The sequence below is a fragment of the Protomyctophum bolini genome (assembly GCF_963924005.1).
Source record: "Protomyctophum bolini genome assembly, chromosome: 6".
NCBI lineage: Eukaryota > Metazoa > Chordata > Actinopteri > Myctophiformes > Myctophidae > Protomyctophum > Protomyctophum bolini.
This window is the reverse complement of record NC_137867.1, coordinates 13,014,344-13,038,193: the sequence shown is the minus strand read 5'-3', so window position 1 is coordinate 13,038,193 and position 23,850 is coordinate 13,014,344. Positions and strand designations below refer to the sequence as shown.

The 23,850-nt window shown below is 42.0% G+C and overlaps 1 protein-coding gene across 1 annotated transcript; it reads left to right on the top strand.

Moving 5' to 3' along the window:
- Positions 1-7,857: 7,857 nt before the first annotated feature.
- lipg (lipase, endothelial) lies at positions 7,858-14,579 on the top strand. Its single transcript, XM_080764948.1, has 10 exons — positions 7,858-8,123; positions 9,144-9,331; positions 9,979-10,158; positions 11,482-11,593; positions 11,724-11,942; positions 12,170-12,415; positions 12,693-12,813; positions 12,958-13,182; positions 13,302-13,406; positions 13,870-14,579. Exons 1-10 carry the CDS (start codon positions 8,033-8,035, stop codon positions 13,880-13,882), a joined length of 1,500 nt encoding a protein of 499 aa, XP_080621074.1. The 5' UTR covers positions 7,858-8,032; the 3' UTR covers positions 13,883-14,579.
- Positions 14,580-23,850: the final 9,271 nt, after the last annotated feature.

The window sequence follows — 23,850 nt, the reverse complement described above, 5'->3', positions numbered from 1 at the left end:
GTGATGTCATGAGGCGTGACCATATATGGAGACATGATGTCACGAGGCGTGACCATATGGAGGCATGGGTGACTAACTAACTGACGGACAGATGCGGGATGCAGGTTTTCATAGTAAATGCCCATTGACAATGAATGGACAATTTTATATCCTAGTGTCCCCACACGTCTCAATATTTGCCATTGACAATGAAAGGAGAAATTAGGTCAAATGACGAGCAAATCGGCTAACCAATCACATAAATCCAGTTGTCATCTTACATAACTTATTGAGGGGAATCAAACATTGTTATAATATCTTGTCAACATCATATCATGATATCATATATCAATTGCAATACAATTGATATAGTTCGATACGGAGAGATAAAAGCAATGAATTAATACAATTAACCAGACCAGGAATAGGTAACTACAGTAAATGGCTTCACAGGTGTCTATTTCAGAGGATCATTTATCTTGTGCCGTGTGTCGTGAGATATTCAAAGATCCAGTGCTTCTATCATGTAGCCATAGCTTTTGCAAAGCCTGTCTGCAGGAAAGGTGGACGCACAAGAGATGAAACCAATGTTGGTTTTGTAAACGCCATTGACAATGAAGGGAAAATGTAACATAATTATGTGCCCATTACGTCATATTGTCCCTTTTTTGCGACTTGACTATGGATAAGCGATTGAAGATGGATGGATGGTTGCAGTGACATAGACTCCATGGGGGCTGCGGGGCTCGAGCCCCCATGAGGAATTAGACCTGAATATGTACAGTATATTCGCCTATAGTCGGTTCGTCCCGTTTGTACCACGCCAGGTCGCACCGCGCCCGTTCGAGCAATTCTCGTCTTTGCATTGACTTTGTATGTAATCGCACCGCTCTAACCATCCAAGTCTGAACACACCTTAACACCTCTTTTAGTCCTCACTGTGGTGCACAAAGTAACATCATATCGGGATGGATGTCACATTTGTGACCAAAATGTGACCCAATTCTGCCAATGAAACCGCCGGGATGTCACGTTTCTGGGTGGTGCACGTTTCTGGTGTTGTTTCAGAGAAACATACTGTAAGTCTGCTCAGTGTTCTGGCTGATGGAACACTAGCCTAACACCAGTGTATTTCCATGTAAAACCTCTGACATGATCAAGTGCAGTTAGTTTTTCTCAAATGTACTCTGCCTATTGAGTTGCCTGAATCCCTACACGGCGCGATTGTTCCCCTGTTAAACAATGGCATATTGTTGTGCCTTGCCTGGCAGACCTTCTCGGGCTAAATTAGGACAAGTTGACACTGCAGAATCATTCTGCCACGCAGACTAACTGACTGACTGAGTTATTCACTGCCACTGACCACGACTAGAAAATTGCTAACCTCATTACGTTAGACCCACAAATCCAACACACCAAATTGATTATCTGCTCTTTTCAGTCTTATTTGTGAAATAATTGTGTACAGATATTTTTTACACTCTCAGTTTCCTGAAGAAAAGTTTAGCATTAGTCAATTATTACACTTTTGTCACAATTCTATTTTCATTATGATAATGTACAGTTTCACACAAGCAATCTGACGCTGAGGAAAGTCCAACATGGACAGAAACTTTTGCACTTTTGCATTCTATGCAATGTCAGTAGTCTACAGCAGGGGTTTTCAACTGAACCAGGGACCACCACCCTGACTGAGAATTAACCTGGGGACCACCACCCTGACTGAGAATTAACCTGGGGACCATTGTTGTGTTGGGAGGGGGGATACCGTCGTGGTGTGGGGGAAAGAAATTAACCTTCCATATTAAACTCATGTTGCTGTTCATTGTAACTTACTATGAGTAAGCAGACACTTGCGGTTGATTATGGGCACATTTCTTTATAATGGTTGTTGTATTATAGTGTTCTGATACTTGGTGCTGTGTTCGGAGCTGTGTTAGGGCACGTTGAAGGCCGCTGCTGGCAGGCAGTGATTGTGATGTCTAGTCTGTGACGTCATTAGGACATGAAGTATCCAAGATATATATGCTGCTGTAAGTGGAATAAACCTTGTGAACGTTTTGATGTGACCAAGTCTCGTGTCATGTTAATCTTCTCCCGGGCCGGCCTGTCTGTCTGTCCGCCACCGAACCATGGAAATGCCAACCGGGTCATCACACACCAGAACCAGACGAGGGTCCAATACGTAGAATACAGTGTATCATAACAATGGTGACTCAACCAGGCAATCCGGTATGGTTTCCCTTGAGATTCTAACTCACTTTTCTGTGGAAGTTCAGAGTAGACATCCCAGTAACTGATGACATCGACATAATTTGTCACCAGATCATTTACTGCATTGTTTCTCAACTTCAATACAATAAATTCAAATACGAATCTTCACTTTCCTACATTACTAAATGCATGGTCAGGGACCACATGCAACACCTTCACGGACCACCAGTGGTCCACGGACCACCTGTTGAAAACCCATGGTCTACAGCCCTGCAATGTATCAAATAGCATAATTTACGTATAATTCAGACAGTCTGAACTCATTCTTTGTTCTCTGTGTGTGAGTCCTCCCTTGCTGCATGTAACGCTTTCCCTGACTACTATACCAACGAAGGAAAGTCATAATTCTGTCACCAAAAATACACTTAATTTGGTGTTAATTTGCATTGCATTTAACCACTTGAACCCATAGCATCCCTATTTTGGGTCTATCTTAGGCCAACATTTGAAGGTTTACAGGGGAAAAGGAGGGGACAGAGTATAGAAGAGTATAGAGTATAATGTTCTCCACCAACTTTATTATACACCTCAAAAATTGCATAGATACATGTTTGCAAACTTTGCATAGATACATGATTTATGTTTTAGGTATGGTAGCCTACAGAAGAAGGCTCGTTTTTGCACTGTACAGTACATGGCAATGTATAAACGTTGAAACATTCTGGTATGATATCTGTGATACACTGGCTAAAATTATAGATGGTCCCTATCCGTTGGACCCTGGACTTTGCCTCTTAGGAAACTTAACTGCTATCAGTACAAATCTAAGAAGACACAAAATCTTATTTATAGAGGTCGCACTCTGTGTTGTTAGGAAATGTATTGCAATAACATGGAAGTCTGACTCCTCCCCCGTATTGCAATTTGCAAGATGGTTCACTGCTTTTTGCAGATGATGTGGTCCTGATGGCACCATCGGTCGAGACCTTCAACTCTCACTGGACCGGTTTGCAGCCAAATCTTGGGCCATGGTTCTCAGCAGGAAACTGATGGATTGGGCAGTCCAAGTAGGGAATGAGACATTACCCCAGATGAAGGAGTTTAAGTATCTCTGGTCTTGTTCACGAGTGAGGGGAGGACGGAGATGGAGATCGGAGTGACAGGGGCGGTATTGCAGTCGCTGTACCGCACTGTTGTGACGAAAAGAGAGCTTAACCAGAAGGCAAAGCTCTCTGTTTACCGAACAATCTTCGTTCCTACTCTCAACTATGGTCATGAAGTGTAGGACAGGGTCATGACCGAAAGAATAAGGTTGCGAAGAGATAGGGTGAGAAGTTCAGTCACACGAGAGAGACTCTGAGTAGAGTCGCTGCTTCTTCGCCTGGAAACTGGAAAGGAGCCAGCTTAGGTGGTTCGGGCATCTGGTTAAGATGCCTCTCGAGCGTCTCCCTAGGGAGGTCCTCGATGCACGTCCCACTGGGAGGAGACCCTGGGGCAGACCAAGGATCAGACGGAGGGATTATATCAACTCACTGCCCTTGGAATGCCTCGAGATCCCCCAGGAGGAAGTTACTAATGTTGCTCTGGAGAGGGAAGTCTGGAGTTCTCTGGTGGAGCTGTTGCCCCGGCGACCCAACCAGTGGTGTCATGCTCATAGAACGCAGTACCACACCGTGATACCAGTCATTTTTTGACGTGCACGTGCAGGAACGGAACGGTGCATGTGCGATTGTGCGTGCACGCTAGAAAGCGTCCCCCTAGATTCAAGAGAAGACGCATCTAATCGACCTCGCATCACCAGAGTTTCCAAGACGCACCAAGTACCCAGTGGTCTAGGTTTACCCCCACTGTTCACAACGTGCCAAGTACCGTGCCGAATTCAAATGGCTACTAGTACTTTGCATAACAACAGCTTTAACTGTTTACCTGAGCTATGGCTCCAGTAGGCTACTGCTGCTGTGAGGTGTTCAGCACACAAGAGGAATGCCTCCTCCATCAAAGAACAGATTCGTCCAAAGCAAACTTTTTATTTTCGCTAGTGTGTAGTAAAGATGTTTGTCTGACTATTTTAAGTCTACTTGTTTGTGTTGTGAGTCTAAAACTCTCATACACTATTTAACAATAGACTTAGGCTATATGCGTGTGCGTGCGTGTGCGTGGCGTTCCGTGGTTCCAGGAGGAACAGCATAATTTCAAAGATGTTCATGTTTTAGATTCTAAATGTGTTTTGAACAAGGCGATGATCTTCAGTGTGGGAATAATCTTTCCTAATTAAATAAAAAATTGACATTGTTTTCAAATTAATTGATATAAATATGCCCTTATTTACAGCAGTGTCATATATAGGAACTTAGGAATCCTGTAGTATTTTCTTTGGTAGAGTGTAATATAGTTTTCAGGATGGGTTCAGGATGACAGTGCCCCATCTACTGTTGTCTTTGTTCCCAGTATATCCTACTAATCAATTTACTCTCTAACTGTGGTATTTGTACCTACATTGCTCCTTGTGCTGCTGCCATTCTGTCAGTTAACTCCTGTATCTGCACCTGCGTCCAAAAAATAGAATAAATAAAAAACCCTGCCCCATTGATTGATTGAATGAATAGTTTATTGAACATAAATGTAAAAACAGCAACAGAGTACAGCCAAACACTCAGTTCAAAATGGATAGCACCAAAAAGTCCATGGGGTCTTGTTACCAGTTTGGTCCTATGCAATCAATTCATAGACATAAGAACAAAATTCAATATCATCAATAACACCAAAAACAAAAATCTAAATCATTTCAGGGAAAAATATAAATTAGTGGGGGTAAGGAAGGGGGGTGATCACCTGTTTTAGGGGGAAGGATCCTCTCCCTTGGACCTGCTGAAAGGTGGATTCTCAGGCCTGTTTTAAAAGATCAGCATTTTTTAAGAGAGCGGGTCAGGGCATTCCACACCTGGGTGGCTGTGTTGTAGAATTAAAAAAAAAATTGAAAGTGGGTGGACAGCAGCAACTGCCAAGAGCATCAACTAATTTCACAGATTTGGCATATTGGACTTCATATAGGACTTCATGCCGTCTGTTACAACCTGTCATGCCAACCACCTGCACATGCAACCGTCGCTGATGAGACCTCAGTGGCTCCAAGCCTATATACACCTGTGTTTCCCAAACGTTTTAGCTAGAGATGCTGTGATGTGTCCGTAGTACCCAACTAGTGAATATATCAATATAGAAGATCTACAAGCTCCTAATGTGTCATTTTAGATCACTTATATTATCACTCGTGACCCATACACATAACACATTTGTCTTTGACCCACTGTTTGAAACAGTACTTTTTTACACAAGTTTTTACTTTTTTATCAATGACACCAGGGGGCAGCCTGGAGCCAACTGATGCAAGTGGCCTTCCTTCAGAACTTTCAATGTTCCATCCTTTTCCTTCATCATCTTATTCACAGTTTCCAGGGACCTCATCACTTGTTCCTGGGTTTTCTCTGTTGATTGAAGAGACATAGAATTTTGATTATAGGCTATACCTTTTACATGTGGAGGTGGTTTACCCATCTACCTTATATTATTAGTAAACAACATAAGGCTCACATTGGGCAAAGTGCAAGGTTTCCAGATGTCAGTATTTGTAGATTATACGCATTGGTTTAGTGTATGGTCCAGGAAGAACATGCATGGATGCCCTGCTCATGCGTACATCTATCCACCGACTCTTGCTTCTATCTCTGGGCTTGGTTCATGCTCTATCAGTGTTATCCAACCTGGGGTATATACAGTAGGGTTGGGTGGCAAAGCTCACAGGAGGGGCATGAGTTCTTGTGTGTTTGCTGTTTGGAGGTAGTACACATTTTTAAACATTGCAAAAAAAATCATTTGTTGTAAAATAAATCAACATTTTTCAAGCAACAGAAAAGATTTTTTCAAAGAAAATGAAAAATAGCCAATCCACAAGCTGAGCTTGCAACACCTCTGCCATCCGCTATTTCTGCAATCGTAAGAAGGCTTAAGTGGCTTAACATCTTTGAAAAACACAACTGTTTGTGTCACTGTGTGTGTGTGTGTGTGTGTGTGTGTGTGTGTGTGTGTGTGTGTGTGTGGGGGGGGGGGGGGGGGGTGTGTATCAGCTTTTGTCAGATGTAAGCAGGAAAAGAGGTCATTACAGTACAGTACAGTACATCATGTGGACTGTGCAGGTCTACTACCCCTGGATGATGCACAACTAGCCTACTACACACCCTCTCTCTCCTGTGTCCAGGAGGTTATTAATGCATGCTTGTTTGACACTGCTAAAAATAGAACACTTTTTTCCTGGCCTCAGCAAACATTTGCATGATGCAAATTGCATCTATTCTTGTTACACACACAACCTCATTCGAAAAGTAGCCTATAATTTCCATTTCAGTGAACATTGGCTACACTAATATATAGCCTATATGGAATTTCATAAAACAAAATAAATAAATCTAGAAATAGTGAAAATAGCAAATTGGCTACTTTCAATAGGCCTACTTTGGTTTTCTTTTGGCTTTTCTCGACTCTCGGGACAAAGGTTTGGGAACCACTGACCTATATTCTCAATAGTATCTGCTCTGATGGCAGGAGAGGCATTTGTACTGTTGGCCAGTTCTGGCGGGTGATGCTGATCTGGCAGCAGCAGGTGTATTCAAGACAGTCTTCAGTGGCATTTCCTACTGAGTGGGCGCTCATGTATGTACACAAACAGTGGTGTTATTGTAGCCAAGAAGACCTTGCGTGAGTGAGCCTATTCTTCCCCTCATCAATTGAAACTGGTCCGTGCGTGAGCTAAGCTGATGGCTTGGCAGTTGGCACAGCGCCAGACAGCGCGAGGGGATAGTGAGATGGAATGAGGTAACCCACGCCCCCCTCCCTCCTCCCCTTAACACGGGTCGGAGCCTTTTAAATATTCCCACCATGCTTGGGGGGGGGGGGGGGGGCTTGCGGGTTTCCCACGTATGATGATAATGGTCAAATAGTCTAGAAACTTCTTCCATTGCTCCCAACGGACTACAAAGCGAGGAATGTTGCCGAGCCTTCAGCCTTGGCTCTGTCTGTCTATATTAGCCTACTATAGTAGCCTAGCCTATTCCCTTCCTCCAACAACACAGTAGTAGCCTAAACTCCCTCCAACCCCTCTGAGTGCACAAAATAGCCTACTAATTGATAGATTAAATGCAATGCATGGAGGACGGCAAAATAATTGTTTAAATGTTGAGCAACTTGAGCCTAAATGATTTTCTGGATATGTATATATATATTTTGTAATTTGTTTTACATTTCACCCGACTGACTTCTAATATTTATTCTAGGCTACATAACATGTGATGGATGGCTACTGCTACTTGATATATGAGTTGAGACGTTGCGCTGTGTGATGGAAAGCGCACGACGATGTGCGTCAGCAGTCGGCCACACACCCCAGGCAGACAGGCACCCATAAAATAAATGTAAGGGTTAAAAAATGCGCAACGTGAGACGCCTACTACTAGTTCATTCAACTCCGCCACGCCTTTAAACGTAAACAAATGGGGGCTTGACCAATAGAATCACAGATAGATCAGCCGATGATCAGATGACTGAAAAGGAGAAACTATTTAAAACTCTAATGAGACACTTGATGCAACTTCATACATTTCACTCAGTACCGGTTCCAAGCTCGCACGTAACGCACCACCCGCCCGGCTCGCTCCCTCTCTCGTTCGTCCTGTTGTTGGATCTAAGCTCTCAATATAATAGGCCTACTACACACCGGCACTGTGGACGTTCTGAGTTAATATTTTCACAAAAGACATTTTTCTCCTCATTCCTTTGTGGGTGAGAAATGAATAATATTACTCTCTCATTGTGGATTTTCCTACACTGTGTAGTTGTCCTATTTGCATCTCAACCCGGGGGGAATGCAGTTCTTAAAGGTAAGAACAGACTTTTTCATTCATCCATCCATTCATTCATTCATTTTGTTTACCGTGCCTAAATGTATAGGTGTTAATATAAGTATCTAGGCTACCACTACCGCAAATCTTAAAGACATGCGCGTTATTTCATTTTATTTAGACTCTTAGTAAGCCTAATCGAAAACTCTTCACATGATACTATACTAGCCTGTTGTTAATTAGGTATACATTGTCAATCGAGTTGATTGCAGTTTTACAAGTGTGTAGGGTAATAAGTGAGAGAGACTGAAAAGCGGGGATGGATTTGAAGAGATTACGTGTCCTTGGGAGAAGGCAGGGACAAAGCCACTGTTTGTGTTCCACTTGGAACGTGCTCTGCTCAGTCCGCGTTTTGCCAGGCACCGCTTAATTCACTACACTGTCCAAGCCTGTTTGGTCTTTAGAATGTAGCCTATAATCAAATTAACACATCTTGCGTTGCGGTATTGGGTTTGTTGTGCCCACACACGCATGGGTCGTGGCGATACCTCTAACCTGGCGACCAACTTTCATTCATGTTTTAAACTCACAGCAGACTATACGACCGATTACCCTGAAAGGAAAAAAAAGAGGCTAGATGCTTGATTGGGTCAAGTGAACCAGCCTAGTAAAAAGTAGCCTACAACATATTAATTTAGCCATAAACCCATTTGTCCCGAGGACTAGAAAGTTATGTCACTGACTGCACTCTGCAGCTGTGTCAGAAGCTGAGCAAATGAAAGAAAGTGGTATAGATGACATTTTGGCTGCAGGCCCTGTACAGAGTGCAGCCGCACACTCAACATTATTGTAGCAGATGTTCAAGAAAGTAAGTGTCTTACCAAGTTCAATGGGGTCCACTCATAATTCTGACCTCCCAAAGATCTCTAAACTGACCTGTGTGACTGTTGAAACATTGAATAGGACATTGTCACATTAAGATTCCACAGGAATCACATAAGCTGAGGCAAGGAAGGAAGCTGATTATCTAACCTGTGGTGTTTTCATCCATTGTATCAGGTGCAGAGAACGGATTGGATCAGTTAAGAGATGACAGTTATCTTAATGACCTCGTCAAGTTCAACATGCGCAAGAGTCTAGATCTGGAACAGGATGGCTGTTACCTTCAGCCTGGCAACAAGGAGCGTCTAGAGGAGTGTGGTTTTAATGCCACAGCCAAGACCATCCTCATTATCCACGGCTGGACGGTAGGTTCACCAATTGAAAAATGTATTAACAGTTTGTAGACTGGGTACAATTCATCAAATTGAAAACATACATTTAAGAATAGTGCTCATGGGCTTATTTTGTCCTTTCTTCATCCAATTGCAACTTTCTTTCTGAGATCTAAGCATCTCTTGCAGTGTGGGTATTGCTGAGAAGCAGGTCTTTGATGCGTGTGTTATTGGGTCAAATGTTGGTTCTTGGTCTGGATCTCTTGACTTTGGCTGGAATGTATCATGTAGATGTCATGGTGCTGGAGAGAGGTCACTGTACTGTAAATTCTACTTTGTTCATGTAACTGAGTCGTGAGTGTACACATCAACAATTGGGACCCTTATGGGTCAATTAGATTACATGTGTACACTTAGAGTACGTCTCTAAATGTTCTGATGGATTGAAAATGGTGGACCCTGTTGTAAACAAGTGAGTGCTTAATCAATAATCATGGTGTGTCCACAGTAACAGTTTTTGTATTGACTTGTGCCTTCTTTGAAATGTATCCACTCTACATACTGTAAAATAATCAATCAGTGTCAAAGGGATACGTTTAATTTGATACTTGAGCTTATACGGTGGTCCATTTATGGAGTTTTAAAGAAAGGTGAGTGATGCTCCTGCCCCTTCTTTTCAGATGAGCGGGATGTTTGAGAGTTGGATGAAAACTCTGGTTTCTGCGGTGATGCAGCGGGAGCGCGAGGCGAATGTGATTGTCGTGGATTGGATATCACTGGCTCATCAGTTGTACCCAGACGCAGTCAACCACACTCTTCGTGTGGGCCTCAACATCGCCAAAATGATCGACTGGCTTCAGGTATGTGCAGGGTTTTGTTTGCAGTTCTTTATTTGCAGTCCTCAGTGGGGACCTATTTCAGTCCTGAGGATTTCATAGCGGTCATTTATTTTAATGAGATCAGTGCAGATTTGCAAAAAAACATTTTCAGTCTTGGGATTTTTTTGTGCTTTAGTTTAAGCCCTGTATTTGGGTTAATGAGCAGCATTAGACAGTGTGTTATAGGTGCACACATAAATCCAATGTGTTTCAATGAAAATGTTTCAAGACTGACTAAAATGAGGGCTCAGTTTGTAGATATGGACAACACACTGATTGGTGGTGTGTGTATATACTAGAGGTTTTCAACAGGTGGTCTGTGGAAGTACTGCATGTGGTCCCTGACCATTCATTTAGTAATGTAGGATTTGTTGACTAGTTGAGAAACGATGACTTGGTGACTAGTCCATAGTAGTAGTCAAATAACTGAAAAATTGCAGGTCAAGAAATTAAATAGAAAATGGGAGTTGGAAGCTTAAGAGGGGGAAGTGCACCGGATTGTCTGAGTCATTATTATTAGGATATTATTAGTAGTCAATGGATCATTGGTTGAGAAACAGTGGGATGTATCACCTGGGATGCATTGCATAGCAAGTGTTACAAAAGCACTAATCCCAGCCCATATCCCCACCCAGCACAACAGTGGTCCCCAGGTTGATTCTAAGTCAGGGTGGTGATCCCTCGTTCACAATCGGTTGAAAACCCCTGGTATTTACTATAGAAGTAGCCTACAGCTATATGAATTAATTCATATACATTTATATATATACAGACCATCTTTAATGTCAGGAAGAGACAGGTGGTCCATGGAAAATCCAGAGTCCATACCAAGAAGCTGGATTCTTATTCGGTCTTTTATATGTATATATTTTGCACATTGGAATGACCTGTTATTGTGCCACTGCATATTCCTTTAGTTGAGTGCCCACTGGAGTGTGTGGAAAGGTGGCTATTTATCAGTATTGGGACAAAGCCAACTATCTCATTCAGGGGTGCTCATGAATTCAAGCTAGGGCATGCATTGCTAGAGAAGAGTAACTCGGGCATACTGCCACATAGTTCTAGACATGGACAAAAACTGTATTTCATGGAGATGAACTGGGGCAGATGGCGGAGGTGCCAGTGCATGGAAAGGACTGTGAATGTATTCTCTACTCATTACCAGAGTGAGGATTGGCACATTTAGCATGCACTGCTGATTGGCAGAAATCCAGAACTTGTTCGGGTTGGGTGTTTGTTTGTGGTGGCAGCTGCTGATGTTTCTTGGGAAGTTACATGTTTTTTTGATCACTTCTTTCGAAACAGGATGAGCAGCAGCTGCCGTTGGAGAAGGTGCACTTGATTGGCTACAGTTTGGGGGCTCATGTTGCAGGCTATGCAGGAACACATGTACGAGGGACCGTTGGCAGAATCACTGGTAAGTGGGCGGGAATTGACATGACTTGAACTTTTGCTCCCCGGAGGAAATCTCACAATGGTGTTGACGTGTTGCCACGAGGGTGATTATCAGTTCAGTCACCCTAATGACTCGTTTCTGGCACTTGCAGGTCTTGACCCTGCAGGGCCTATGTTTGAAGGTGTCGAGGAGGAGAAGCGCCTCTCGCCAGACGACGCCGATTTTGTCGACGTCCTGCACACCTACACCCGAGAGGCTTTGGGCGTGAGCATTGGGATCCAGCAACCAATAGGAGACATAGATATCTACCCCAATGGAGGCGAGGTTCAGCCAGGCTGTGCACTAGGGGATGTGCTAGCTATTGCTGGAAGTAAGTACTTAAAAATAGTTAGAATTGACTATAGCTGTACAGTAATTGATTAGCCTGTTTTGGGGGGTATTGTTTTTAGCAAGCAACAAATTGAGAACTTTTACTTTATTTAAAGTGCGTGTGTGATTACACTGCCTTATTGCAGAATCAGATTGTGGTACATTATGCTTGATTGAGCTGAGTCTACAGTTTGCCTACAATTCTAAATTTCTCTCAATCCCCTCAAGATTTCATGGAGGTAATGAAGTGTGAGCATGAGCGTGCTGTGCACTTGTTCGTGGACTCCCTGATGAACAAGGACCACATGAGCTTTGCCTACCAGTGCACTGGGCCTGACCGCTTCAAGAAAGGCATCTGCCTCAGCTGCCGCAAAAACCGTTGCAACAACATTGGCTACAATGCCAAGAAGATGCGCAAGAGACGTAGCAATAGCAAGATGTACCTGAAGACGCGTGCCGACACACCCTTTGGAGGTGAGCAGACACGTCTTATCTTTCTTCCGGTGGTGACAAACGGACTGAAACAGATAAGCCATTGTCGGTCAAGTTTGTCATGACTCAAGCTTATCTTTATGAAATTACAGTAGTAATATCTGTCATCTCATGTCTATGATTTAATGCTTCTGGTTGCAAACTATTTGTACTGGACACTGGGCTAGCCCCTGTTCCCAGTGGCAGATGACTGAGTAATTTTACATTCGTTTTCAAGGTTGCCGCTGTTTAATCTATGGCATTTCTTTCTGTTTTAAAGGATACCACTACCAGATGAAGATGCACGTGTTCAACAGGAAACAGTTTGACAACGCCGACCCCACCTTCCACGTCATGTTGCATGGAGAACACAATGACACTGAAAACAAGTTTGTTGACGTGTAAGTACTTGATCTGCATGTGTGGATTTCAAATTGACTCTGACTATAAAAGAATAAAGAAATGCTAAATAATATAATAAAAAAACTATGTTGGTTTAAGGCAATCCATGATGTGGCTTTAATCATCTTCCTCTCAATGCTCAGGCCTGATAGTATTGCCTTGAACATGACCAACACGTTCCTGGTGTTCACTGAGGACGAAATCGGTGATCTGCTGAAGATCGGCTTGAGCTGGGAGGGAGCTGCTGACTCCTGGAATGCCGTCTGGAAGAACATCAAGCAGAGTTTCTGGTCATGGAAAAGTGCACCTGCCAAACCTGTGCTAGAAGTACGGCGGATTCGCGTGAAAGCTGGAGAAACTCAAAAAAAGTAAGCGATGGCACCCCAACAGATGATAACGGCACATAACTAGGCATAATGTGTTCAAGGTTAATCTTCAATGTTAACCCATTTGGTCTGTTTTGATTGTATTGCTCATGTTGTCATAGGTTTACATTCTGTGCCGAAGACCCTTTAAAGACTGAGATATCACCAGGAGAGTCTCTGACTTATGTAAAATGCCGTGATGGATGGGAAGTGAAACCAAGGAAAAGGTATGGAATATCACCTGTTGGCTTGTAAAGTAATGCAGACTGGATGTACTGTACGTGACAACAGAATGATATTTATTCTAGAATAGTTAACTGGGATTAATCTATCCTAAATTATGCTCCATCATTCAACAGTGTCACTTTGAGCTAAAAGATTATTTTTGATTTAATCACCTTAATTAAGGGCCGATTCATACTCCTATTTTAGAGCTGAATAAAAGTCGGTTCGGCGCTGTAGAGCCTACAATTTGACGTCATTTGAGGTTCGGGGGGGCGGGTACCGTCCTAAAGTCGACTCTTTGGTGCTACTGAAAATTTCTGACAAGCCGAGTATGAATCGGCCCTACTTGACAGATGGCAATAAATAAAAGAGTCTACCTGCCCTACTGGTAGATTGCGATCTACCTTCTGGGCACCCCTGCTCTAGTGTCTTCTAACACATGTATTTGCTTGTTTTGCTTGACAGAATACCCATGTAAGGATACCTCGAACAAACACAGCACTGGCACTATGGGGACCCCAACACGTTATAGTGAGGAGTACTGCCTTTTCTTCATTTGAGCACTTTTCATAGGAGGTGGATTGGTCAGCACACGATGGGAGAGGCTTAAACGAGGTCTCACAACACTGAATACATGTGGATGTTTCCATTGGTCTCTGGTCAGAATGGCCCTGGACTCTGAGCAATAGAACAGCTGCTGGACTGTGCGCGGGCTGGCAGCGGAGGCAGGCCTAAGCGTGTTACACATTCAGATAACTTTTCCTTATGTGGACTAGTGAAGTAGTATACAGTCATGTGTCGTTTGGATGTTCACCAGCAAGTCTAGTCGCTTTACTGTACATTTGTGTTTTTTATTTTATTTATGAAGAACTGAAGCACTGCAAGACCAAGCTTATTTATCGACCTGAAGCACACCTTGCTGCAGTATTGTGTGTGTGTGTGTGTGTGTGTGTGTGTGTGTGTGTGTGTGACCAAGAAGTGTGCCTTTCTGCTGTGTGAGATTATTGTGATACACTGTATAACAGAAGGAGATGAGTGAGCTTTGCACATGATCTTTCAGAGGCTCAGTGCAAAATGTCATTGTTACTGTACCTAGTAAATGTAAATGTGTTTTATGTACATAATGTAAATAACTTTTTGGAAAATAATAAAATTCACCTGTTATTTGTAATAAATCTTGTTTGTGTTATTGAAGCATTTCCACATTGGTCTGATTAAATGCTAGCATGCAAAAATGAGGTTATGATCAAACTAGCTCAACTCAGAATTTGTTTCTCTGATGCCACCGTGTCCCATCATGGTCTACAATATAAGGAAGTTGATTTGACAACAGTGCCACGTCAAACCTAGCTCTAAAATCATGCAATCATACCCATCCACACTATTAACCAATATTTCAGTTATCCTACGCATAAACTTATAGTATGCCTTATCTCAAGACAGAAAAAACTACTCTGATCTACCAGTAAATGTGTTAAGAAACTGGAATCCAATAAACATTCCTGAGTTGTTGACACATTTCCTTCATGAAGGAGCATGACTATAAAGAATGTTCCCTGGATTCATTTTGGCTGTATCCATGGGGGCCCTACATACCGTGTGTAGCATGTACAGATTACAGTATAGCCAGATCATGATACTCATTTAGCCTGCTTTGTTAAACAAAAGCCATTGATTTAATTTCATTAAGTGGATTTTTGAACCCTGCCATATGCTGAAGGAAGTATTGGGACCTGGTTACTGACTGAAGTTGCATCTTGGTTCAGTTGGTTGCGTGATGGCAAAATAGTAAATTACAGATCAATCATCCCTCCAGGCTTTGGGATGCAGTGGGCTTTGTCTTGTGAACGCACAGGTTTGTTGCCTGGACTATGGAGTACAGCTACAAGAGAATCAGGGAGATTTGGGATGGGTAAATGCAGAGGTCAAATATATTTGTATGTGCAAATGTACCCCAAGTATATTGGGTACGTTTCTCACTGGGCAGTATATCTCACAATGACAGCTAATTACTGCACAGAAACATACTTGCTCATATTTAAACTTATTTTACAAAGGTTGCAATCTTTCAATGACTGTTAATTCATATCTCTGCTGTTGGACAGAAACCAGCTATCTCCAAAATGTTAAAGATGGAGTGCCATGATTTTTTCCCACCCTAAAATATGATCATCAGGTCTTATAGCCCCTGAATGGCCATGCATTCAAAATATATTTTATCTCGTCCGTACAAGATAATATCTCGTCCGACGTCCGTACAAGATAATTATTATCTTGTCCGTACAAGATAATTATTATCTTGTCCGTACAAGATAATTATTATCTTGTCCGTACAAGATAATTATTATCTTGTCCGTACAAGATAATTATTATCTTGTCCGTACAAGATAATTATTATCTTGTCCGTACAAGATATTATCTCGAGATATTATCTTGCCCGGACAAGATAACCAGTAAGACGCGCAAACGCGGGAAGCGAACGCAGCTGAGACCCTGCAGATCATGTCTGTCTGTCTGTCTGTCTGTCTGTCTGTCTGTCTGTGTGTCTGTCCCGCTGTTACTGTATATGTGGACCTGGCCCCTTTTGTGCCCATATATGGAGCTGAGTGGACCTGGCCCCATATATGGAGCTGAGTGATTGCTGATGCAACACACTCCATATTTGGATAGCGGGACAGACACAGACAGACAGACAGACACACAGACACACAGACAGACATGATCTGCTAGGTCTCATAGTAAGTGCTCACTGCGTTCGCAATTGAGACTGTAAGGCCCGTTATACACTGTCAAACTGAAAATATTACCATTGTTAGTTTGGCAATATTTCCCCCCCTCAAGTCCCTCTTTCTGGTATTCTACTGTTACTCACAGGCCATTCTCAGTTGTAACTGCTTACTTGTTATGTTATTTTCACTACTTTTGTGTCACATGATGAAGTATACGTATATCGGGCATTCATGGTCCTCTCTATAATTATTGGTTACATCAGCATTTTAGAGCAACATTGAGAATTTATCCAGTCAGTGGTGTTTACCAGGAATACAACCTGCAAGATATTTCTCCTACATAAAGGAAAAGGAAAATAATAAGACTTTTGTAGTATTTTCTAAAAACAATATTTTGTTAGCTGGCTCATTAATACTACTAATATTAAGGTGAAATCTATTCTAAATCGATGAACTGTACACAAGACAAAACATGCAAACGTGAAATGTATAAGCACAAAGGAATGCCTGCTGATCTAATCGTAGGCGGTGCCATTGTAAAGGTTTAAAGGGGGCTTGTGACCGGTCTGGATTGGGAAAGTCTTCCCTCAGCAACTCCCGTCAAAATGCTCTTGAATTATGAACTTAATCTCTAAATGCCTCCGGAGAATTCTTCTGGTTGTACTGGTATATACTGGTTCTACTTGTTATCCTGGTATAAGGGAATGAATATTTGCCTGTATGAGTGTGAAGCAAAGTGAAAAAACCTTTATGATTTATGATTATTCATCATAGCAAATATATTCACTCAATGACTAAAAAATATGACTTCATGTGTAAATATTAAAAGGGGATCATTTCTAAAGCTTTAGAATTAAAAAAGAACATCAACGTCACTCAGAACAAGAATGAAAGAATTCAAGAGAATCAAAATAAAACTAACAAAATTTAAATAACTAATTTATAGGCATATATATATAAATTAATAGTTTTATATATATATATATATATATATATATATATATATATATATATATAATATATACAGTAGATACATCTGTGAGTTTTCCCCTTCAGGCTGTGTGTTGTTCGCTGCAGAATATAGATTATTTTAAAGATGGAGTGCCGTCAAAAAAGTGTACAGTATTTGTTCAAATGTTGTTTTTTATGTGGGCCTCCAGGAAGAAACCCTAAATACAAAGTTAATACACCATTGCACATAAAAACGACTCCAAGGTGTCTAATGAAGTAGCTGTCACCTCATAGACACATGAAAAACTGGAAAAATAAAAAAAGTGTTGCACTCCATCTTTAATATATTATATAGCATACATTATTAACATTGTATGCATAATGCATCTAGTTGACTATCTATTCGTCCTAGTTTCTGTGATTCTGGATGATATGGTGTCATCCAATGGATAAGAAAGAGGCACAGGTCAGAGGTCAGTGCACGTGGCTGGGCTGTTCTAGAAGCTTCATCCACATGGTCAGTGAGCATGAGGCCATGTGTGGAAAATAAGCAAGACACAGGTGGCACAATGAACATACAATAATTACATAACATGAAGGGGTCAAAAAACAACCACCCCAGACCCAACGTTGACATCTTTACTGTATGTTCATTCTTATGATTGATGGCACGCTGCCGGTTATAATTACACTGCTGTCACTTAGTTCTGATCTGTGGTATAGCGTGAGGGTGGTAGTGGGCGCACGGAATTTTCCGCAGACAGCAAACACACTGAAACTGGGAACAGTTGCATTGTCACCTTTGACTACTCTGCTGCGTTGTCCCTCCTCTCTGACCATGCTTTCCTGTTCCTTACTTGTTACTCATCTAAGACCAGCAAAGAAAAACTAAATGACCAGCTTGTCTCAGTGTTAACTGTTTGTTTACTCATTGGTTTGCACTTCATGGCCGCAAATGTCTGGCTCAAAAGCAGAGGGGTCATTTCAGACAGAATTAGAGGGTGGCAAAAAAGTGACATAACCCCTATTTACAAAAATATCAGATAATAATATATATTAGGGTTGCACCGATCTCGATATTCGCCTTGTTAAAATTGCTCTGCAGCCAAATCCGGTAATACACCCTTGTATACAGAGATGTATAGAGCGGCTGCAGTGCAGTGAAAAGTGATATTCCTTTTATTAAGGAAAGATTGACATGTCAACGTGTTACTGTTTGGGTGTTAATCAAATCAACTGCGTGAGTGAGTCGGACTGTCTCGGATATCTCCCGCTGTTAAAAAAAAAAGATTTGACATAGTTTCTGGCCAAGTTGAGTGTCTTTTTCCTGAGATCCCATTCACTGACACAACAACAACAGACAACATTTAGAGGTGGGCACTGGGTCTGGGTTGGAGTAGCATAATTTAAAACTTTGTTTTGAGACAATAAAATGCTACGCGTTATTGTAACAGCCAGGCGCATTGCTCAGAGTCAAGGAGAGAGAGAGAGAGAAAAGGAGAGAGCCGAGCAGGCATAGACATCACATCAGTTCCACTGGTCGCTCTGCGAAAAGTTTACAGCCAGAGGAGGACGGACAGATTAGAACTGTTATCTTTTGACTGACAAAACATTTAGAGGTTAGGTAGGTCTATCGGGTTGGAACTTGGAATGATTTCAAACACTGTAATTCTTATTAGGAATCGCATCGGCACACAAACTCGCTCCAAGGAAAGGAAATGTGACATGGCAGTCGGGTCAAACCGACCATTCAATAACGTCCCTCATCATGGATAATAATCATTTTATTCCTATTCCTATTATCTTATCAACATTAAACAAATTCCAAGTTAACCAGCCAAACATATGATAAATTAAAAGGCCTGATGAACCAAGCCGTGTAATAAGATAAAATATTATATGCACACTTCCGACATTCCCTGTGAACAGGTGCCACCCCAGCCTGCAGGAGTATGTGCAATGACCAATATCATGCTTCCCGTCACATAGACGCCCAACAAGGCCGCATGCACCCAGGTGAATTTGAACCCACAACATCCGTGGTAGTGGGCAGAGACGTTACCACTGCGCCACCCGAGTGCCTAATAAATAAATACTGTCTCTGACAACTTGTTGTTGCATTCCAAAATATCCATGGGCGCTTTGGCCCCGCAGCATTCCTTTTTTGAGTGTTCCTTCCCGTAAAGACAAACGCTGTAATGATAACAGAGCTACGAGAGGAGTGGCCAAAGACAATGGATGTTATTTACACAGTATATGTTTTTATGATTCCCAGCAGAGCCCTTTTATCAATAGTTGATAAAATTATGTTTGAAGGGCATGGGCCTACCTGTGTCACAATTATAGTGCTTTAGTGAGAGGTCATTTGGGTCTGAATGTCCCTCCCTGCACTATTGGGGGATGCCTGGTCTATTTATTTATTTTCCCAACAGGCGCTGGTGCATGCAATGGTCTAGCACCGTTTACATTTTGCTGTGCAATAGTCGTTGTTGGCTGCATATAGTCTCAACTCGATAAAGGTCGTCAGACGGGCTAATACACAACAACTTGAGTTGTGACGCACTTTTCACGCCCTGACGGCGCCACTGAGTGAGAGCCATTAGATAGTCCATGTGATTTGTCTAATCTAGCAAGAATACATGGGAATACGAGAAGGATGGAGCAAGCTGGAGTATTTGTCCTCCAACAGAGATTCAGCACAGTTCCCACACATTCTGGACCACTGACTATGTCATGTTCTCTCCCCATATGGCCTCACACCCTTTTAGCCCCCTGAGGCTAATTCCTCCTATCAGACCACATCCAGCCATGACCGCACCCCCAGAGGTCATCAGAGGCCTTGCCTCTTGATCACAAGCACAACTGGAGAGAGGTGGGAGCCAATGACAGGAGAGCAGCCCATCCACCCGATCCTATTGAGGTGCTGCAGATTGTGTTCTGACGAATGTGATACATCAGCAGGTGTTGTGAGACGTTATCCTAATATCCTTCTATCAGAGAGTTCCCAGAAACCAGGAGGTGATCGCAAGTTTTGGAGCGTTTTCTTTTTGAATATTTTGTTTTTATTTTCAATTTTCCACAAAAATACACATACTATCCCCCCACCCCACAACCCTTCCCCCTCCCCACATACATAGAAGACAGCACAGTTAAAGCACAATAAATAAGTTTAATAATAATAAAGTGTACAAAAAAGGAAGAGACAAATCTGTAGTAGTAGATCTAGACTGAGATAGCTGTAAATAAATAATAACCTATAACATATCTGATACAGGTAAGGACAATGCTTCCATATGAAACCAAAAATCTAAAATGTTTCAAACTCATTTCTCAAAAGATAAGTAATCTTCTCAAGAGGAACACAACTGAACCAACTCGCAATAAGGTCAGACCATGTTATTGCAATTTCCTATAGCAACACGAGTGCAAACTCTATAAATTATAAAACACAGTATGACCACAGTGTGATTACAATTAATGCAGATAACAAGTGATTACTTGTGTGTAGAAAACACAAGCTTAGTTGTTATATGTTTATAGTGAAAGAAATCCAATCCTACCACTGACAGAATTCTTCTCAAGCGGTTAGTAAGGAATTCTGAATACATCCGATTCAGAAACACCTTATTTCAAGGTGTGCATGGTCGTGTTTTACATGATATCATTGGGGAGATGTAGGTTGGACACACAGATCGATGGTGAAGTAGTTGTGCCTCAAATACAGTGATCAGACCATAGTTATATACTCAAAATAAGAGAGAAGCTACTTGTGTCATCAGGTCCAAGCTGTTCCCAAAACAATAGATACCAGGGTTGAGCCATGGCTTCTTGACACTAATAATATATGCAGATCGAACATATCATAAGGCAAGGGTGAACAACATGATAACAAATAACAATATAAGATGCAATTGCTCCTCATCGTCCGACAGAGGTTGGACAATGAGCCACCATACATTGTCTTTCTCAGTAACATTGGATCTTGTCACCTTTATGGACATTGTGGAGTCTATTCGAGTCATTCACTGAAACTCCAATTAGTTTGCAGTGCACCTCCAACACGCACACATGGTGCTGATTCCCTTCCACTCTTTGCACGCTAGCGTGACGTCACTGTATAGCTATAAAGAATACATAGCATGTTCAACCCAGACTGTAATGAGAAACACATCACATCACATGACAGCTGTCTTCATACCACAGTTACCAAAACAGTAACATACTTTTATATCCTCACAAAGCTAGCCATTGAGTAGAAAGGAAACAATGACACAACTTGAGCTCTGCATGAAATGTAAGTAGTTCCCTGTTACAAGATGTCAACGGCTAGCAGGAACATTTTAATATAGATCTCCTATTTGCAAAGTTTGTGAGCTATCAGGTTTTAGCATTGTTAGCGATGTTGGATCTTCTATGGTAGAGTACATGTTCTACCGGTAGAGCATGATTTAGACACTTATTACTCTTTAAAAGGGAATATCCCATTAAAAAATGTGTCTATAAGTCAAAACACCTTATCTTATTCTTAACATGCTTTATCTTCTATATCCTATTCACAAACACAAGCACACGCACACATACTCACAGACACACACCAACACCATACTTCCCATCAGCACACATTCAAAAGGGCACTCCCACAGTATCACACTGATGGTCACTGTTAACAGAACAATATTACTCTCAAACACTCCACTGTGTCATTCACTCCACACAAGTACAGTGTAGTATACACATTACACCCGCGCGCGCGCGCGCACACACACACACACACACACACACACACACACACACACACACACACACACACACACTTTCTTCTACAGCCATTGGTGTAGGCTATAACTTTCTCATGGGAAAGGGCAAGAAATATTAGGAATGTGAGAGAAAATGCCGTTGTTGGCTGAATGTGAGTGAAAAGAAAATCATAATCTGCTAGGGATAGGATTAATGTAATTCTCACACGTTATAAAAGCATGCATAAATCTTTCCATCCAATGCGATGCCTCGGATTAAAGGGAATTTCTTATAGCAGGCGTGCGGATGGGGCTTATTTTCTATTGCCATGCTGGTGAAATCAGCTTACATTACAGTTTTGTCTGGCTGGCAGAAAATAGGTCAGCTACCAGTTTGGAGGGCTGTATGTATAATATAGGCAATATAATATGTATCATACTGTACATGTATACTGGATGGTATGTTAGTACTTTTTTATGGCATGGCCATCAGCCAAGTTGCCTAGAAAAAGTTGTGTGTGTGTGCGTGCGTGTGTGTGTGTGCGTGCGAATCGCTCTGGATTAAGAGCGTCTGCTAAATGCCTAAATTGCAAGTTGTGTGTGTGTGTGTGTGTGTGTGTGTGTGTGTGTGTGTGTGTGTGTGTGTGTGTGTGTGTGTGTGTGTGTGTGTGTGTGTGTGTGCGCGTGTGCGTGTGTGTGTGTGTGTGTGTGTGTGTGTGCGTGCGGTAACGTTTTGTGGTACGTTGTGCAATGACAATATATGCACTACATTCTATTCTATTCTATTTTCTCTGAATCAAGTACCAGGAGTCAATAATTGGCTAAATAAATTACAATTGTTTATGTTTTGATTTTGCGAAATACAGTTTGAGTGGTAGCTCTACTTCCAGTTCTTTAATCTTTGAGCGTATAAAGAAACTAGAACGCAAGGCAAGGCAATTGTATTTGTATAGCACATTTCAACAAAAAGGCCATTCAATGTGCTTTACACAAAACATCAAGGAAAGGAAACACAATTATAAAATTACATTAGGCTGTGATTAAACGAAAGAAGTAAAAATAAATACAATTACAGTGCAGAAGAGAAACTAAAACAAAAATAACTCAGTCAAAGGCAACGGCAAACAGAAAGGTCTTTATTTTTTATTTAAAAGACATAAGAGTGGCAGCAGACCTGCAGTTTTCTGGGAGTTTGTTCCAGATATGCAGGTGCATAAAAACATAATGCTGCTTCCTCACGAAAAGTGAGGAAGCAGGCCGGGTTACCTGTATTGAAAGACTTACTTACTTACTTACTCCTCTTCGTCCCCTATGGGACATAAGGCTTCAATGAGCGCTCTCCATTGCATCCGATCCCTGGCAGCATGTTGCGCCTCTCCCCAGGACAGGTTCATCTGTTCCAGCTCCTGCGTCACAGTTCTGCGCCAGGTGGTCTTGGGCCTCCCAGGTTTTCTTTTGCCTGGTGGTGTCCATCTTAAGGCCACCTTTGTGATGCAGTCCTGCTCCATCCTTAGTACATGTCCTAGCCATCTCAGGCGTCTGTGTGTAATGTCCTTGGTAATGCTCCGGCTCCCTGTTTGTTTGTTTGTACAGTTCATGGTTTGATATTTTATTCGGCCAAAAGATCTGACATATACGTCTGAGGCATCTGTTATGGAACACTTCTATTCTCCTTGTGTCTGTCTTGACCACTCTCCAGCTCTCTCTACAATTGCTGTTGTATAGGAGCATCTTCGTTTTAAGGCTATATACATTTGAAAGACAGCCATAGCCAATTGGAATGGAATTAGAAAACATAGTCTCTGGTCTTCAGCCGTACCTGACTGAGGGGGTGGAGCATGGTGGAGCAATTGCCCGGCACCACGGAGGTGCCACCTGGCACCCTCAGTTGCAAATTCTGCCCCCTCAGTTGAAGTTTTATGTACATATTGAAAAGATTTTCAACTGCCCCCTCAGTCAGGTAGATATACAGTATAAACCAATAATAACCCATTACAAATGAGTCAGACATCTGAGAGGATTAATGCCTT

Coding starts and splice junctions, on each gene's coding strand:
- lipg (XM_080764948.1), top strand. CDS start 8,033: ATGAATAATATTACTCTCTCATTGTGGATTTTCCTACACTGTGTAGTT. Junction 8,124..9,143: donor GGGGAATGCAGTTCTTAAAG/GTAAGAACAGAC, acceptor CCATTGTATCAG/GTGCAGAGAACGGATTGGAT. Junction 13,183..13,301: donor GCTGGAGAAACTCAAAAAAA/GTAAGCGATGGC, acceptor ATGTTGTCATAG/GTTTACATTCTGTGCCGAAG.